The sequence below is a fragment of the Bubalus kerabau genome, chromosome 7, assembly GCF_029407905.1.
Source record: "Bubalus kerabau isolate K-KA32 ecotype Philippines breed swamp buffalo chromosome 7, PCC_UOA_SB_1v2, whole genome shotgun sequence".
NCBI lineage: Eukaryota > Metazoa > Chordata > Mammalia > Artiodactyla > Bovidae > Bubalus > Bubalus kerabau.
In genome coordinates this window covers 95,844,244-95,862,476 of record NC_073630.1, presented here as the reverse complement: position 1 = coordinate 95,862,476, position 18,233 = coordinate 95,844,244, and the positions used below count along the sequence as shown (strand labels likewise).

The following is an 18,233-nucleotide window of genomic DNA, read 5'->3' as shown; positions in this document are numbered from 1 at the left end:
TGACTGTCTTTGGAATTCGTTTCATTAAGGTTCTCACAAAATACAAAGCTCAAACATAACTGTCTACATCCACCACAGAACAGAATCAAGTAAGTGGTTAGCACACAATGATCTTTTTCATTTTTAAAAATATAAATAACAGTGTTCAAGGTTGGACAATTTTCTCCCGTGTGTGTGTTTCTCTGTAAGGCGTTATGTCGCAGGCCCTTCACTGATAAGTACGCCGTACTTGTCGTCAGGAAGCACTGCCCACAGGCAGGGAAGGCCACTGTGGGTGCGGTCCTGAGGGTGACACCCACAGATCCATGTTGCCTCGGCCTGTGATAACTAAGCGATCAATCAGACACCCTCTGATCAGTTCTCACAGTTTCATTAATTTTCTTTCTACTATGAAGTAACAATAGAAAGGGGGTCACCTCCCAGTGGCATGCAAGCTCTTGGGAGATCAATCATGAAGGGCAAGAAGGAGAAGGACAGGCTTTTTCCTGGATGGAATTTTTTCCTTTTATCCAGAAAAAAAACCCCCAATAACCCACAGAGCTTACTGGGTGGCTTGTACTGAAACATTTTTCAGATTAAATAGTGTTGAGAGAAGGGGTAGTCTTTTGGGTGGGTACTGGAGAAGAGGTTAAAGTGGGGAGGTCACCGCTGGGAAAACACCACTGCCAGTCCAGCCCCCCACGGGAGTCACATCGCCAGCGAGGCCTGGGGGCAGAGCCAGGGCCCCGGCCTTGGGCACGAAGTCCGAGGGAAGGCTCTCTAGCAGGCACTTGACCTGCTCCTGGCCCAGCTTGATCTTGTCGTCCAGCTCTCGCTGCTCGATGAGGAGTGTCGACTTCATTTTCACGAAATGCCGGTAATCTTGGAGCTGCTCTTCAGAGAGGTAATTGGCCAGGATGTCCAGCACCACGCGCTCCCTCCGATCCACGTTCTCCTTGAGCTCCCGGGCGTCCTCGTGCTGAGCAGACAGGACCTTCCTCTTCTCGTTGAGTGAGCTCTGCCAGGGCGAGATGAGTGGGTCAGCAGAGGGCCAGTTTTTTGGGGGAAAGAGAGCCACACTGCCTGCAGAGAGATTTTTTTATAGGATGGGACAATATCTAAGATGCTATTTCAACTGTCACTCTAAAGTAGGGAGATGGCTCAAGTGTTTTGAAAATCAGCTTATTACCCTTATGGTGCTTATGTATGGTCCAGCTTTAATTAGAGAGGCATTACGGCTTTACTTGAGGCTTCTAGTCTTAAAAGGACAATCAGGATTCCACTTGTAGGGGGTCCTTAAGAGTAGTCAAAGTCCTAACGGCATGAAGTAGGACGGTGATTGCCAGGGCCTGGGGGGAGGGGAGAGTGGAGGACTTGTTTCAATGGATATAGAGTTTTGCGAGATGAAAAAAATTCTGGAGATCTGTTGCACAGCGATGTAAATATACTTAACACTACTGAACTGTACAGCTACAAATGGTTAAGACAGCAAATTTTATATGTGGTGGTGATGGTTTAGTTGCTAAGTCGTGTCCAACTCTTGCGAGCCCATGGGAGGTAGCAACCCAGGCTCCTCTGTCCATGGATTCTCCAGGCAGGAATACTGGAGTGGGTTGCCATTTCCTCCTCCAGGGGATCTTCCTGACCCACGGACTGAACCCTCACCCCCTGCATTGGCAGGCGGATTCTTTACCACTGAGCCACCAGGGAAGCCTAGGTGCTGTGTGCTCAATTGTCTCAGACTCTCTGTGACCCCATGGACTGAAGCCCACCAGGGTCCCCTGTCCATGGAATTTTCCAGGCAAGAATACTGGAGTAGATTGCCATTTCCTTCTCCAGGAGTCCAGGTTGGGATCATCCCACCCCAGGGATTGAACTCGTGTCTCTTGTGTCTCTTGCACTGGCAGGTGGATTTTTTTTTTTAGCACTGAGATACCTGGGAAGTCCTTTATGTAGTTTACCATAATTAAAAAATTGAAGGGAAAAAAAGGCCAATTATCAAGGAAATCAAAGTTACAGTTTTTCCAGTAGTCATGTATGGATATGAGCACTGGACCATAAAAAAGTCTGAGTGCTGAAGAACTGATGTTTTTGAACTGTGGTGTTGGAGAAGTCTCTTGAGAGTCCCTTGGACTGCAAGGAGATCAAACCAGTCAATCCCAAAGGAAATCAGTCCTGAATATTCACTGGAAGGACTGATGCTGAAGCTCTAATACTTTGGCCACCTGATTCAAAGAGCTGACTCACTGGAAAAGACCCTGATGCTGGGAAGGATTGAAGACAAAAGGAGAAGCCGGCAACAGAGGATGAGATGGTTAGACAGCATCATCAAATCAACAGATGTGAATTTGAGCAAACTCTGGGAGACAGTGGACAGAGGAGCCTAGCATGCTGCACTCCATGAGGTTGCATAAAGTCAGACCTGACTTAGTGACTGAACAACAATAAAAACTAATCCTGATGTATTCTGCAAGTGAGCAAGCACTTATGTGTACTTAAGAGTATAGATGGCATTTAAGTGTTAAGTTGAGCTCAATTCTGGAACAGCTCATCTTCCTCTAAGTACTGCTCCAGTATTCCCTATCTCATAGACCTGCGGCATCCAGCCAGGTGACCGAACAAGAAACTTGGAATTACCTTCTGTTCTGTCCTTCCCCTCATCTAACATGCCCTGCTGATTCAAACTCATGCTCTAAGTCACTCCCTGTTCTTTATCCCCAAGACAATGGTCTAAATTAACAGCCTAAACCCATCTTTCTAGAAGTCTCCCCATGGTAACATCCTTCTCCCCACTCCCTAGGCCGATCATGTAACGAAATGAGTTCAAGGCTCTCCAGGCTAAATTCTAAAGTACTGACCCACAGGTCTTGGTGAGGATTTTCTGCACTGGATTCTACTATCCCTCCAGACCCACTCTCCTCAGCCTGTCTCAATGTCTGGTGAAGCTGAACCCTGCTGGGTGCTGGGTTCGGCCAGTGGCAGCCACGGCAGGGGACTGGGAGGTGGGAGAAAGACGACACTGAGGCCTGTATTCCTGGCTCTCTCCTTGCCAGGTGGCAGTGGCTGAAACCTTTCCTCCAGAGCTATGGCTACAGTTCTGCTAAGGGCCCCTTCCTTCTGCTTCTCCGGGTCCAGAGGTGATAATGGCTTCCCCACTGATGCTAGCCCCATGGGGACTGGGCAGCTTCATTATCCCTTCTTGCCTGTGTACTACGTCGTGTCCAACTCTTGCGACCCTATGGACTGTGAGCCCACCAGGCTCCTCTGTCCATGGAATTCTCCAGGCAAGAATAGTAGAGTGGGTTGCTGCCCTCCTCTAGGGGATCTTCCTGACCCAGGGATTGAAACTATGGATCTTATGTCTCCCGAGTTGGCAGGCAGATTCTTTACCACTAGCGCCACCTGGGAAGCCCTTCTTGGTCTCCCTTAAAAATAAGTAAGTCAAGGAATCACTCTATGGTCTAGACATACCAACCACATGTAATTCAGTTCCTGCCTGGGCTTTGTCCATAACATTCCTTCTTAATGGTGAAGCTTTTCCCATCAGTCCGACTGGCATTAAGAAAGCCCTCTGGACGCCACTCGAGTGGCACTCGTGTGAAGTCCTTCCTGACCCCAGTACCACATGAAGAGTGCTCCCGTGGCCCTGAGTTTATCACTGCGCAGAAGCACACTAGACACAATCGCTGCTTCCACACTGGTCCTCCGCACTGTCTGGTGAGTGCCTTCGGTGGGGGGGCTGTTTTTAGCCAGTGTCAGCCCTAGCACGCGGAACAGCTGGAATTTGACAGGTTCTTGTTCTCTGCTCGCTGGATGGAAGGAAGGCGGGAGGGACAACACTTTGGAGTCAAGGACAGTTAGTTTCTAGGGAAACTGTCTAGAGGGAACAAAGGCCTGGCACATATACACAGGTGGGCACTGGTCCAGGGTGGGGGTTTGGGGTCCTGGGCGCTCAGAGTCCCATTCCTAAATGCTTACCATCTAGATCTCTTCTAATCTTTCAAAAATCTATTTGCCAAGACATACCTTTCCTTTTAAGGCAGTACATTCGGAGAAATGATTGGGAAATCCCTAATTTCCAGGAGCCAGGAAGCAAAAGAGCTGCCTCTTACTGGCTGGAGTGCTGGTCAGTCGGCATGTACGTGAAGTTACAGCTCTGTTTATTGTCTGACCTCTTTGGTAAGTAAGTCCCATGCGGGCGGGGATTGGACTGCTTTATTCAGAGTATCCCAAGTGCCTACACCAGATGGTGGCCCACACCAGACACAGAGGAAATATCTGCTGCACAGATGAGCAGGTGAAGAATGCTCTGTAGCTCTGCGATGAAGTTCAAGGAGGTGGATTACGCCTGGGGACCATAGCAGGACTCCTGTCCTGGCTGCGTCACTTACGTGCCTCTGGTGAGAACTCCCTGAGGCTGCGCCTACAGCATCTACGGCCACAGTGCCTGACCCAGAGGGCGCCCTGGGATTCTGTGTCTTGTCACCACTGATGATGTTCCGTTCTTCCAGCGAGGGGTGCGGTGACAATGGCGGGCACGTCCTCCCTTGGCGTCCCTGGCCCCTCACCTGCAGCTTCCCTGGAGCCTGAGCTCATGTTCCTGGGCCCTCTCCTCATCCCCAATAGCTTCGTCATTCCTCTCTTGTTTTTAATGTCCATCTTCATTATGCCTTTTGCCTTTTTCTGGGACAGAAAGGAAGGAAAGGAACTCTGGCGCCCACATTTCTACTTTCCTAGTAAGTATCCTTGAGGCTGAGGTGTCATGACATGACATCCTGGCGTGGGAGCTGCCTTCCCCTCTCTGCCCTGCTCCCCTGTATGCCAGACCCCTCTCCCTGCCCCAGGGAGATGGTGGTCTTCTCTAGGACTCCTGTCTCACCATACTTCTCTGTGTACATGGGACTCAGGGGAGGCAGGGAGGAGACTCGAAGGGAGATGCTAGGCCGCCTACCCTCTCCTCGTTGCTGGCGTCTTCACCAAGGCCACTGAGCACGTTCTCCACACGGGCCAGGCGCCCCGAGAGGGACAGGAGCAGGTTTACCACCTTGTCCAAGTCCCCGATGAACATCTTGTACTTGTCGATCTCGTTGGGCTTGCAGAGCTCACTGATCCAGGCCTCCACCTCCTCCCCCAGGGCATTATTGAGCTTGATGTCCATCAGCAGGCTCCCCTTGGCTTCCTGGAGGGTCTCAAGCTTGTGGGTGAGGCTTCCGATCAGCTCCGCCTGTCACGAGAGAGGAGACACACAGCAAAAGTTAGCCACCCGAGTGGTCAGAGGTGACAAGATCCACTTCTAGTCGCATCCTTCCTGTCTTTTTTTTTGACGCTCAGCTGAAGGCCCTCCTCTGCTCTGTATGGACTGGCCCCAACCTTAGACCACAGTCTCCTTTCCTTTCTCAGAATCTATTCAGTCCTCACAGGCTATGCACAATCACACGTTGCCTTGGAATATTGTCCAGTCACGTCGTGCTGTGCACAACACTGCCTTCCCAGCTGGTTTGTTCACTGCTCACTTTTAAAAGTCTTTTCAAGACATGTTCTCATTTGATCCTCACAACAATACCACAGGCAGGCAGAGTATATATTCTTGTTTAACAAATAGAGCAGCTGAGAGTCAAAGGAACTAGGGATTTGCCTGCGATTACACAGCTGAGTATTAATCACGGATACCACTTGTGGAGCAATTACTATGAGCCAGACATGGTGAGGAAGTCTACAGACTATCTCCCTGAGCCTTCCCAGCGGTCTTGTAGGAGATACTCACTCATCTATGCAGTGCACGAGGTGAGGAAATCGGGACAGTGGGCCGTGCTGAGTTTTAATCGGCAAGTGAGCATTAACCAGTAAGTCTGTCCTCAGATGTGGGGGTGAGTGGTGAAGAGAAGGGAGAACTCTTCTTCTGAGCTTCTACTGAACTTGGCTCCCTAATTTTCTCAGGCTCCTTCAGTTTAAATAGGGTTCACAGATGTCCTTGAAATGTCCAAGTTCTGGCTTGAATTAAAGGTGACAGTTCAGCGGTACTAGAAGGGCAGCCACCAAACGAGCGGGGTTCAGTGGGTAAGGATGGGTCAAAGAAGGCTGAACAGCCACCGGGGTCAGCATCTAGCCCACTCAAGTCTTCCCTCTGCAGACCCTGCCTTTTGTTTTTTGTTTCTTAGCTTTAATTTTATTGGAGTCTAGCTGATTTACAATGTTATGTTTCAGGGGTACGGCAAAGTGTTTCAGTTACACATAAACATATTCATTTTTTAGATTCTTTTCTCATATAGGTTTTCACAGAATACTCAGTAGTGTTCGCCATGCTATACAGTAAATCCTTGTTAGTTACCTACTTTATAGTAGTGTATATATGTTAATCCCAAGTTCCTAATTTATCCTTTTCCCCCCACGTTTCCCCTTTGGTAACCATAAGTTTATTTTCGATATCTGTCAGTTTCTGTCCTCATTTCTGTTTATTCTGTTTCGTGGCAGCAGTTTCTACCATTCCATCTTCCAGCTCACTTATCCATTCTTTTGTTTTAACAACAGAATAATTGACTCCTTCAAGCATATTTTTCATTCCTGTTTATTTGTATTGTAGTTCTGTTCATCTCTGTATTGTTCATCTGTATTGTTCATCTCTGTTTATTTGTTCCTTAAATCTTCTACTGTTTGTTAAACATCTCTGGTATGCTCTTGACTTGCGCCTCCATTCTTTTTCTGGAGATCTTGGATTATCTTTGCTGTCGGTACTCTAAATTCATTTCCAGATAGGTTGCCTCTCTCTACTTCACTTAGTTGTGGGTTTTTATCTTGTTCCTTCATCTGGAACATATTTCTCTATCGTCTCATTTTCTCTTTCTGTGTTTGTGGTCTCCACTTCTCAGGCTGCAGGATCACAGCTCCTCTTGCTGCCAGTGTCTGCTCCCTGGTGGGTGAGGCTGGTCCTGGGGCTTGTGCAGGCTTCTTGGTGGGAGGGACTGGTGTCTGCCCGCTGGTAGATGGAGCTGGGTCCTGCCCCTCTGGTGGGCAGGGCTGTATCAAGGGGTGTGTTTAGAGGTGGCTGTGAGCTCAGCCTGTCTGCTGATGGGTGGGGCTGTGTTCCTGTGGGTTGTTTGGCCTGAGTGTTCCAGCACTGGTCTGTAGGCTGTTGGGTGGGACCAGGTTGTAATACCAAAATGGCAGACCTCCAGGAGAGCTCACACTGATCAATAGTCTCTGGGGCCTCTGCCACCAGTATCCTTGCTCCCCAGTGAACCACAGCTGACCCCTGCTTCTCCAGGAGATCTTCCAGGACTCAGGTAGGTCCAGTTCAGGCTACTGCGGTGTTCCTGTCCCAGTGTGTGTGAAACCTTGTGTGCGTCCTCCAAGAGTGGTGTCTCTGTTTCCCCCAGTCCTGTGGAACTCCTGAACTCAAGCCCCACTGGGGGTTCCTCCTCCTGATACCAGACCCTCAGGCTGGAGAGCCTGATGTAGGGCTCAGGACTCTCGCTCTTGCGGGAGAATGTCTGTGACATAATTATTTTCCAGTTTGTGGGTCACCCACCTGGCAGGTATGGGGTTTGATGATGTTGTGAAAGTGTCCCCCCACCTTCTGTCTTACTGAGGCTTCTTCTTCATCTTTCAATGTAAAAATATCTCTTCTGGTAGATTCCAGTCTTTTGGTCACTGGTTGCTCAGCAGTTAGCTGTGATTTTGGTGTTTTCATGAGAGGGGGAGAGCTCAGGTCCTTCTACTCTGCCATCTTTCCCAGAACCGAGGGGCTGCTTTTAGTTTGGGTGCTGGCTGTCTCCTTCCCCAGCATGTGCTGGCTGCTGTCCCCTTGATACGCGCTGTGCAGATGCAGAGGCCCGTGCATACTCCTGGGGTGGTGGGGGCAGTGCTTGGGGCCTGCTCGCAGGTCTCAGGCAGGCAGCTGCTGTCTGCACACTCTTGGGACAGCAGAGGCAATGCTTGGCGCCTGCTCTGTTTTGTTTTTCAAAGACACCAACGTTAGCAGAAGAATCACAGGTCTGCCTGTACAGGAGCTGACGTGAACTCTGGGCTTCATGAGACAAGGATGGACAGAACGAGAAGAAAATGCCTAGAAGTGACGCAGGGAGGCTTCTGCAGGAAGAGCCATCTACATTCTGCATTTTGATTTCTGAAAGCTATTGGCGGGGCTGTAATGTGATCCATCAGAGCCCAGCCAGATCGGCTAATACCAGCATCACTGAGCAGTCACACCAAGCACTCCTGACCCAAAGGTTGCACATTTGGATGGTATTTGACTTTTTCATTTTACCAAGCCCTTAACATGTGGAGATTTAGATTTTAAAATGTAGTTAAAGACGGATTTGAATAACTGAAGGTAGCAAGGGAAAGTTGGCTGTATTCAATAGCCATTTCTCTGCCAGGCAGATCTTTTCAAAAAAACCTACCAACTTATACCCATGGAATTCAATGGGAGAGAGGGGAGAGGTGTTTTGATTTTTTAAAAATAACTTACTAGTCTCTCAGGAGCTAATTAATTTGCAAAATCATCGACATATAACCACTTCTCATCTGGCATAAACTGTTAACTCACCCACCTGAGCTGCTCTTAATAAGGGTTCTCGCTAGAAATATAGTTTAACAGCCCCTCCCTCCCACCTTGCCATCTGCAGGCTGAAATCCTTCTGGGCCCGGTCCACCTCCTCACGGTTCCAGCACCAATGCAGACACTGGACCAGGAGTCAGGAGATCTGGCTATGACAGAAATTCATTCTCAGGCCAGTCACTCAACTTTTTGTATCTGCTTTTCTCATCCACAGCATGGGCATCCTAATGTCTGCCTGAAAATAATCATTCTGTTTAGTTACAGAGCTCTTTCTCTGTGCCAGGCACCATTTAGGCACTTTCCTATTTTCAATTACTACTGACAACAACCCAGTGAGATGGGTGCTGTTATCCCCCTTTTACAGATGAGGAAAGTGAGGCGGACAGCAGTTATGTCACTTGCCCAAGCTCAGGCAGACAGAAAGGGGCAGCACTGGGCTTAGACCCAGGTCACCAGCTGCAGGATTCAGGCTTTTTGTTGTTATGTTCAAACAGCTCAGAGGAATGTTGTGAGGCTCAGGTAAGATGAAGCAAGCACTTTGGAAAATATAAAAAGTGTTACACATTTAAGTTGTTCCTCTTTTGTGCTATGGTTAAAATTAGGTAGCCCCTTGAAGAACATATACCAGTCAGTCACTTGGGCAGATGACCCTAGGGGAAGATAGCCAACCACTCCCCACCCCCAATACTGTTTTGCCTTCTGCTCAGGGGACTTGTGCTGACAGGGTTGCCAATAATGTCACTACACACACAGTCAGCCTCAACCAGTGGCCTGTCTTCATCTAAACAGAGTAATTCAGGACCCTTAGGGCTTCCCAGGTGGTTCAGTGGTAAAGAAAGAATCCATCTGCCCACGTGGGAGACCTGGGTTCGATCCCTCAGCTGAGAAGATCCCCTGGAGGAGGGCATGGCTACCCACTCCAGTATTCCTGCCTGAAGAATTCCATGGATAGAGGAGCCTGGCGTGCTACAGTTCGTGGGACAGCAAAGAGTCGGACGTGACTGAGCAACTGACACGGCCGCATGGCTAGGGTTTGAGGGCAGAGAAATTTAGGCTCCTGCTGGTAAAAACTGGGACGAGTTAAAGACATTCAACTTGAGGATCCAAGCAGCAGCATGGGCTGTTCTCTTTAGCTGCGTTTCACTCGAGAGAAGTCGGGGGCAGTTTTTGTCCTGAGCAAGTCTCCATCCCATGTTGTGTGGCCTGACAAAGCAGAAAGGTCAGGGGTGGGGGGGACCCACTGCCAAGGCAGACACTCTCCAGCACGCTGTCAACAGTGGTTCTCGTTTTCTCTCAGGAAGGCTTATGACCAGAACACTGTCACATTTACCTAATTTGATCTCTTGGTTCTGAGATCTCTTGGTTCCTGGTAACAGGAATCTCTGACATACAAGAAGCAGCATGATTAAATTCCTCAAAATTCAATGCAGCTCATCTTCCTCCCTCCCTCTGCTTTCCTATTTCTGTCACAACAGTCCCCTCAGCCAGGAACCCCGGAGTCAGCCCTCTTTCCTCTCTTCCGTGCTCCATGTGTAATATTAATCTGCTAACAGGTTGTCCACTTTTACTTCCTCTTTTGAAAACTAAAATCCATCGGCTTCTCACTGCTCCTCCTACACCTCCCTCTCTGACCCGTATCATCACGTTCCTGGGCAGCTGTAACCCTTCCAACTATCCTCTCTTCCTACTGTCTGAGTCCACACGTAGCTACTAGAGACTTTCCTGGATGTAAATCTGCCACATCTCTCTCCCTGATGATAAACCCCGGGACGGGGCTGATGGCGGGCAGATGTCAGAAGCCCATGTCAGGCCCCCTCCCCCATTCTTACAGCTCACACCCTGACCCTGCAGAGGGCTCTGCAAGGTTAACTGGCAGCTCGCTGGGGAGGGAGCAAGCCTGAAGGATGACCCAGACTGGGGTGAGCTTCCTGTTTCTCCCCCTTTTTATGTTCTGGCTCTGCTCTGGGAATAGCCTCAACACTGAACTGCAGGGATGGTATGGGAGCAAAAATGCTGAAAGAAGCCCCGCCTTCTGTGGGATAAAGCTTGTGGCAAAAATCCTGTTCTTCCCCTTCCTTCTCATTTTTTCCTCCCTTTCCGGCCCCATTCCCTGAGGCGACTCTCCTTGCACAGCCACATGGCGTGAGCACTTAAAACTCCAAGAGAAAACCCTTCTTTCTGTCTAGAGGAACTGGGAAAATGACCCCATGGACTGAAACTGTAAGGGGGTCTCCCCACTATTTCTTTCTCTTATCGAGGGGAGTCCCATGTAGACAGTACGGCCATGCAGGCTGCTGTGACATTGTGAGAACGTGTCTTTCTATTTCTAGCCAGAGGTGCAGGAAAAGGGGCCTCTGGGAGCCAGAGGCTGGAGGGGGATGGGAGGAGGCGTGGGAATACTGGACAGGAGAGAGCAGGAAAGGGAGACCCCCTAACTCTGGGTCGGAACTGCCTAAGTCCTGGCTCACCCAGAAGCTGTACGTGTGGGACAGACCCAAAGCAGCACAGCTGAGGCTTTCAGGACTGAACTGTGACAGAACAACTCAGCTGAGCCTCCAGCTCAGCCCTGAAAGGTGCCCGTGGGGGACAGACACACAGGAGACAGCAGAGGTTCTGAAAACCGAACTGACACCGGGACCAACACCCAGGGGTGGGACGGAACTTGCAGCCTGAACCTCACTAGGCTGACTGCTTGTGAAAACAAAACAATGAATCCACATTCTCCGGAGGATTTTCACAGAACCCAGAGTCTCACAACATAATTCTCAAACTGTTCAAATACCATATTACCCCATATGAAAAGAACCAGTAAAATGTGAGCAGCTCTCAGGGGAAGACCACCAACAGGTGCTAACCCTGAGATAAACAAATGCTGGGACTATCGAAGCCTTTAAAAAACTTTTGTAACTATGCTCCATGGTAGAAGTAAACACTCCTGAAATGAACAGCCAGACACTACAAAACAGTAACTGAATGGAAATTTTACAACTGAAAACTGGAATATTTGGGGGGGGGGGGGGGGGGGAAATCACTGGCAGAATGCAGGAAAGTCAGTGAAATTGAAGACAGATCAATAGAAATAATCCAATTTGAACGAATGGACAGAAAACATCAAAAACATGAACAAATAGTTTCAGACTTGCAGGGCCATATCAAAAGGTCTAATATTTGTGTCACCGGAGTCCCAAAAGGAGAAAAGGAAAAGATTAGCACATTAAAAAAAAAAAAATTTGAAGACATACTGGCTAATAGCATCCTGAGTTTAGTGATAGACATAAGTTTATAGAATTAAGAAGCTTAGCAAACCCCAACAGGACAAATGAAAAAAATAAGGCCCATGCACATCATAACCAAACTGCTGAAAAAATCAAAGAAAAATTTGAAAGCAGTCAGATAAAAACAACACATTCCATATAAAAGGAACAAGTATTCAACGGCTGTGCATTTCTCATCAGAAACGATGGAAGCAAGAAGAAATGAGACAACATTTTTACAGTGCTGAAAGAAAAGAATAGTCAACCCAGAATTCCATATCCAGTAAAATAAAAATTCTTTAGAAATGACAGTAGAATATGGACATTCTTAGATGAAGGAAAACTAAAAGAATTTGTCACCAGCAGAAAAATGCTTAAAAACAGAAACATTAAAGGAAGTTTTTCAGGCTGAAAGCAGACAGACCAGAGGGAAGCTTGGAACTTCAAGAATGAAGCAAGAGCAACAGAGACAGGCAGTTGAGAGTCATCTGGGTCACTACTGGTCTCCTGGGGAAAGCCAGTTCTAAGGAACAACAGATTCTTTTTGAAATATTCCACCAAGTCTCTGAGCCAAAGTCTTCTGGCCTTCAGAACAGAGAATCATGGGATCTGGTTAAGCAGATCTTTGTCTAACAGACATGGCAGGGTTTAGCCAGTTAGAAGTATTAAACTGTCTTTAGATTTTATGTCTGTCAGAAGTTCACACAGTGAGTGTTTTATATTTTAAGTAATACTTATATAAAGTATGTTAGTCGCCTAGCTGTGTCTGACTCTATGTGACCCCCATGGACGGTAGCCTTCCAGGCTCCTCCGTCCATGGGATTTCCCAAGCAAGAATACTGGAGTGGGTTGCCATTTCCTTCTCCAGGGGATCTTCTCGACCCAGGAATTGAACCCAGGTCTCCTGCACTGCAGGCAGATTCTTTACTGTCTGAGCAATATTATAATTCATCATCCAGGATATATAAATAAAAAGTATGTTAAAGGAGAATGGATTCGAAATGCTAATTTTAAGTTTTAAAATATTAATAAATCAGGACCGTAGTTTCCATTGACACTTAGTGAGTTCCATGCCAAGAAATACACGTTAGGTTATAACTAACTTTAAACATTAGGGAGCATATTATTGCTTTGCAGAATTTGGTGGAAGGCTATACTCGGCCTTAAAACAATCTTGACCAAGCATCATGTTTTAAAACCATCCTTAGAAAAGCTTGTTATATATCAGGAAAGTGACAAGTGAAAGTGAAGTCACTCAGTCGTGTCCGACTCTTTGAGACCCCATGGACTGTGGCCTACCATGCTCCTCCACCCATGGGATTTTCCAGGCAAGAGTACTGGAGTGGGTTGCCATTTCCTTCTCCAGAGGATGTTCCTGACCCAGGGATTGAACCCGGGTCTCCCGCATTGCAGGTAGACGCTTTATCATCTGAGCCACCAGGGAGAGAACTGCATTTCAACTTCATGCTGAATCTATTAATAAATGCCTTCAACAACATCAATTAAAGCCTACATAGTTCCTGTTTCCTGACCAGATATATAAATGCAAGTCACACACACACATTCTATTACACATTAATAAACCTACAGTTTATTAAAACAATCTCATAAGGTTCTCCACTGTCACATGATAAAATCCAAATTTTAGCATTTCAGACAAAGCCCCATGTGACCTCCATGACCTCCTGCCTCCATGAATCCTCCCCATTTCATCTCCTTCCTGCCATTCATGGCCTTTCTTGGTTAGCCTCTAAATTTGGTAAATTCTGATTTAATCATAATATCAAGCCTCCTGGAAGTATCTCCCTTCAATACATACTAGCTCCCAATACTTTTTCACACCTCTGCCTCTTCTCCTGGGCTATACCCTTTGTCTTGAATGCCCCCCTTCTCTTTCTCTCCTGACTCACTCTAATTAATTCAGCCTAAAATGTGACAACACAGGCATCAAAGCAGTTTTGTGTAAATAAAGAAGGTAATAAAGCACTAAGTAAAAAAAAACACAGCCCACATCTGGGACTAAGACTTGCTCGACAAATAGTACCTAATGTCATTTCCTGTGAGCATTAATCCTCTGGTCCTTCAGTTCTCAGTCTAAAAATACTTCTTGTCACATAATCCTTCGAGTGAGAGGGTGATGATAAAGTGATGAAAAAGCAGTGAAAAAAATAAAATAAAGATGGGGAGGAAAAAGCAACAGATAATTTGCCACACTGCTACTATAGGGCAGGGTATGTCTACACGCAAAAAACAAAACAACTGTAAAATATTCGGTTAAAGATGTTATGGCAACTTGATATTTCTAAGGGTGTTTCTATAGCCCCCCCTCTTTGGTATAAATATAGACAGACTATAGCAAGGTGGTTTCCCCCTCCAATCCCATTGAATGGGGGCCAGGAGACAGGCTATGGCGTGGACGTAGGGAGGCCTTGGGCGAGGAGAACCTGTGTTACCACAGCAGCTGCATCGTGTCAGCCTGTTAGCCATGCGCTGTGAGTCAGTAGAAGAGAGAATGTCACTGACGGAGGTGTTTCTAAAACCCCTAAATCCTCCTGCCCCATTGCTCCTTGCTCCCACGGTCTATATCCTCTGGTCTCATTCCAACACATAAACAAGAGAGCTTAGGACACATACTATGGAATAAATGAAACAGAATCACATGAGAAGCTTTCCTGGAACTGGCACCACTGAGAAGCACTTACATTCCTGGCTCAGCACGAGGCGAGTTTTTCAACAAAGAGCCCTTTTCAGCAGACCGGCCTGAGACGTATGAAGAGCTATAAGCACAGAGGCAGGCAGCCCCTCTGGGGCTGTGGGGAAAGCAGCTGCGCACAGCTGGGCTGAGATCTCCAGGGCGTGTGAGAAGACACCAGCATCACGGTCATTCTGAAAGTGCTTTACATTTAAAATTTCTGTAGAAGCAGCAAATGCTAACAACTCAATCCCAACACTGTGCTTTCAAGCTTTTCCCTGTGGTACAGGGGAGGGGATCTAAAGAATAATACTTCCTTTTCTCGAAGTATCTTTTGACAATCAGTCTCTTTTTCCTTAAAGTTTCTAGACTTCCTAGTTTTTCTTTTGACCATGAAACACGAAATGAAAATGACATAGACCATTGGCATTGGTTGGTCAACTGCTGAGAACAGTGTCGGGATCCCCATGTTGAACCAGGAAGCAAGGGACCTGGGTTCTAGTCCTAGCTGTGTGACTTGTAGGAAATCCACCTTAATCCCTCTACCCTTCACTTTTGCCATTTGTAAAAAGGACAATGACAGGGCAGCTGTGAGGCAACTGTTCCAAGTGCCCTGCACGTGGAGAATCTCCGATGGCTCCACGAGGCTGGTGATGTCACAGCCCTCCCCCCGGCCCCCACCCGCCGCTGCTGTAAGGCACCAGTAAGCCTGCAAGAACTACCTTTCTGGGGGAGCAGAACAAAGCCCCCCATTCTTTCTTTACCTTCTTTTCGTTGATGTCTGCCTGCTCCTCTTCCTCGTTCACCTCTTCTGGCATAGCTTTGATTTTGTTGAGAAGCTCAGCCTTGGGAGCAGAGACGCTGTAGTAGGCAGGACAGTTGACCAACACGCCCACTGCTTCCTTGTCGTCACTCCTGGGTCAGAGAGAATAAGAGTACAGCCACATGCAGCTTCCTTTCACCACACGTCTGTCCATTTGGAAACATGTAAAAAAAAGTTCTGGGTAATATCTTCCCAGGGGTTAGGATGACCTAATAAATATTTACGATTGACTGATCACGATGTGTGGGGCTCTTGAAGCCAGAGTACTTGGGATGGAAAACCACTAAGGGCAACATTACGATGGGGAGTGGACTGTGGACGTTTAACCTTTCTGCATGGTTTCCTCTTGTGATAAATACCAGAATGACACTAACTTCCTGTTTTACAGAGAGACAACAGGGAGCCAAGACTTAGTCAACATGACAGTGTTTTCAAGGTGCTGCACCAACCTCAGGTTTTAGGTTAATTATTTCCTAGTCCTCCTTGGTTTCCATAATGTGTCTGATGCCTACTATAATTGTTGCCCAGACATTTACCAGTTTTCCTTTTTCATGAACACTTGGGGCTCCAGGTAAGCCTGAGAAACCTGGAGCTTGCTGGTCAACAATGAACACATACAAAATGTAAAACCTACTCACTACTTACACAGCAGGGGGGGTTTTTGAGGATGGAGGACAATCTAGAAGTTGTGGACCTGATAACTATGGTCTTCTTTTTACTATAATCAAGCTGTCTCTCACACTCTATAGGTAAGACTCTCAGTTCAGTTCAGTTGCTCAGTCGTGTCTGACTCTTTGCAACCTCATGGACTGCAGCATGCCAGGCTTCCCTGTCCATCACCAACTCCCAGAGCTTGCTCAAACTCATATGCCATCCAACCATCTCATCATCTGTTGTCCCCTTCTGCTCCTGCCTTCAATCTTTCCCAGCATCAGGGTCTTTTCCAGTGAATCAGTAGGTAAGACCCTACTCACTGAATAAAGGACTCTGTAGGCATAATTAGTTTTCTCAGATATAATCTTGTGACATTATTTAACATCAAACCATCATTTTACTATGGAATCCAGAACCACCAGAAGACTGTTTTCACTAATTTCCCAACTGGTGAGGTTATTCCTCTAAAAAACATAGTTACATTAATCCAGTTAGTGGGGGTGGGGAAAAAAAACCAAACATGGTAAAAAGTTCTTCTGATATGCCCTGCCTCCCCACATATTCATTGCTTTACAAATGGGCTTCTTGGGCATCTTATCTGATTACCTGAAGCCCACAGTGGCTATCTGCAGTCTCACATACGACAGGACGATGCTCACTTTAACCAGAAGATGGCGCACGTCATCCTTCTTAAATCCCTCAGGAAGCTTTCCATGCTGCCAAAGCTACGTGAGGATTTCACTTCTAAACTTTTGTTCTCAGGGATAATGCCAGGAAATGCTTTTCTAAGAATGTATATGTCAACTACTCTGGTCTTCCTATTGCGAATGGCTGGAAGACAACCACCCATGGTGAACCGACTGGCACATCCATAAAAACTCATCTGTGGGTCCACAGGGGACCCAGTGGACTGCCCTGCACATTGTGGGTGCTTAAGAAGTGTTTGCTAAACACATGGCCCTGGATAAGTCACTTCCTGTTAGTCTCTGTAAGAGACTGAAAGAGGAGAGGCTGGACAAGGTTACCGTTGAGGGCTTGGATAAAGTGATCAGAGCCTCTGATAACATTGCGGACAGCCTGGAAACACCACGTAGTTCTTCCCTTTCTCCCCTCCCCCACAACTCAAAACACAGTGTTCCCGTAATTCAGTTAGGATCAGTTGGAAATTTCTAAAATGCAAGCTCAAATTTAGATGAAATGCTCTCTGATTTTATTTGTTGGTGGTCTTGAAGCCACCAACTGTGGAGTTCCAGCTTGTTGATTCATATAGTTTTCATTGAAAACTTGTAAGAAAATAAAAAAACACTCTAATCTCTCCCATAGTAGCTTCAAGGAAATCAAACATGCAAGGAAATACTCCAGTAACCCAGGAGAAATCAAAAGAAGGAAAAATACAAACTGCTCATGATCCTCTCACCGGATCATCACCCCCTCGGAAGCACTTTAATTTGAAGTCTGTTTGGGGACATTGCCAGGGACTTACCTCTTGGTCTCACATCCTGGGAAGCTGATGGTTTTCTGCACGGCCTTCTTCTTTATGCTGTTTTCCTTCAGCAAATTAACATCTCGAGGAAACAAACCTTCCATCAGGTCCATAGTTGTCTTCATTCTGGAGTCTGGGTCCAAAATGTCTGCCAGAGATTTGTCTTGGTGGATAATTTCCTTGGCTAGTGTCTCTGTTCTGATGTCTTCTGAGGTCTTCTGAGGGCCAGAACTGACATTCTTTTCTAAACCTGCAGTCCCAATGGCTGGCTCGTGGATAAGGCTGTGGGTCTGCATGGGAGATGGCTGTCCTGGGCTTGGCTGCTTGCTTAGAGACCCAGCAGGCTGGGGCAGAGCACCCGTGGTGGAGGGCGGGTTGGTCTCCTTGGTCTCGAAACTCTTGCCTGAAGTTTGCGATCTGGAACCCAGCAGCTGATTATCAACCGGATGGGCTGCACCAGCCATGGACCTTTCCTTGGCAACTGTCACCTTGGCAAGTTTGCTGGAGCTGTCAGGGATATTAAAAAAAAGAGAGGGGTGAGAGAAGAGTCAGCAGAGGGTGAAAGAAGACAGAGACACTGGCACAGGGGTACACCTTTCAACACGTAAGGAGATTCTGAGGTTGTTATCCCCACAAACAGCAGGTTCAAAAGGGTCCCAGAGAGGCTTTTAAGGGGGGGTGTGTGACTTTCAAGGGGGATGTGACTTTTTTAAGGGGGATAGATTGAATAAGAGTTCAGTTTTGGTGAATGTTGCTCTCAGATTCCAGAGCTTTATGAAAGTGAACCGATA

The 18,233-nt window shown here is 47.2% G+C and overlaps 1 protein-coding gene across 13 annotated transcripts in view; it reads right to left on the bottom strand.

The window, feature by feature from the left end:
* The window catches only part of SHROOM3 (shroom family member 3), a 342,494-nt gene continuing 324,261 nt past the window's right edge, over positions 1-18,233 (bottom strand). For 9 of the 13 annotated variants that reach the window (XM_055588843.1, XM_055588842.1, XM_055588844.1 and 6 more), the window contains 4 exons: positions 17,443-17,949; positions 15,247-15,397; positions 4,931-5,203; positions 1-997 (listed from right to left, as the gene is read on the bottom strand). In XM_055588843.1, coding sequence (XP_055444818.1) covers positions 629-997; positions 4,931-5,203; positions 15,247-15,397; positions 17,443-17,949 — 1,300 coding nt within the window. In that variant the 3' untranslated portion in view covers positions 1-628. The other 4 variants (XR_008717216.1, XM_055588845.1, XM_055588846.1 and 1 more) reach the window with 4 other exon arrangements.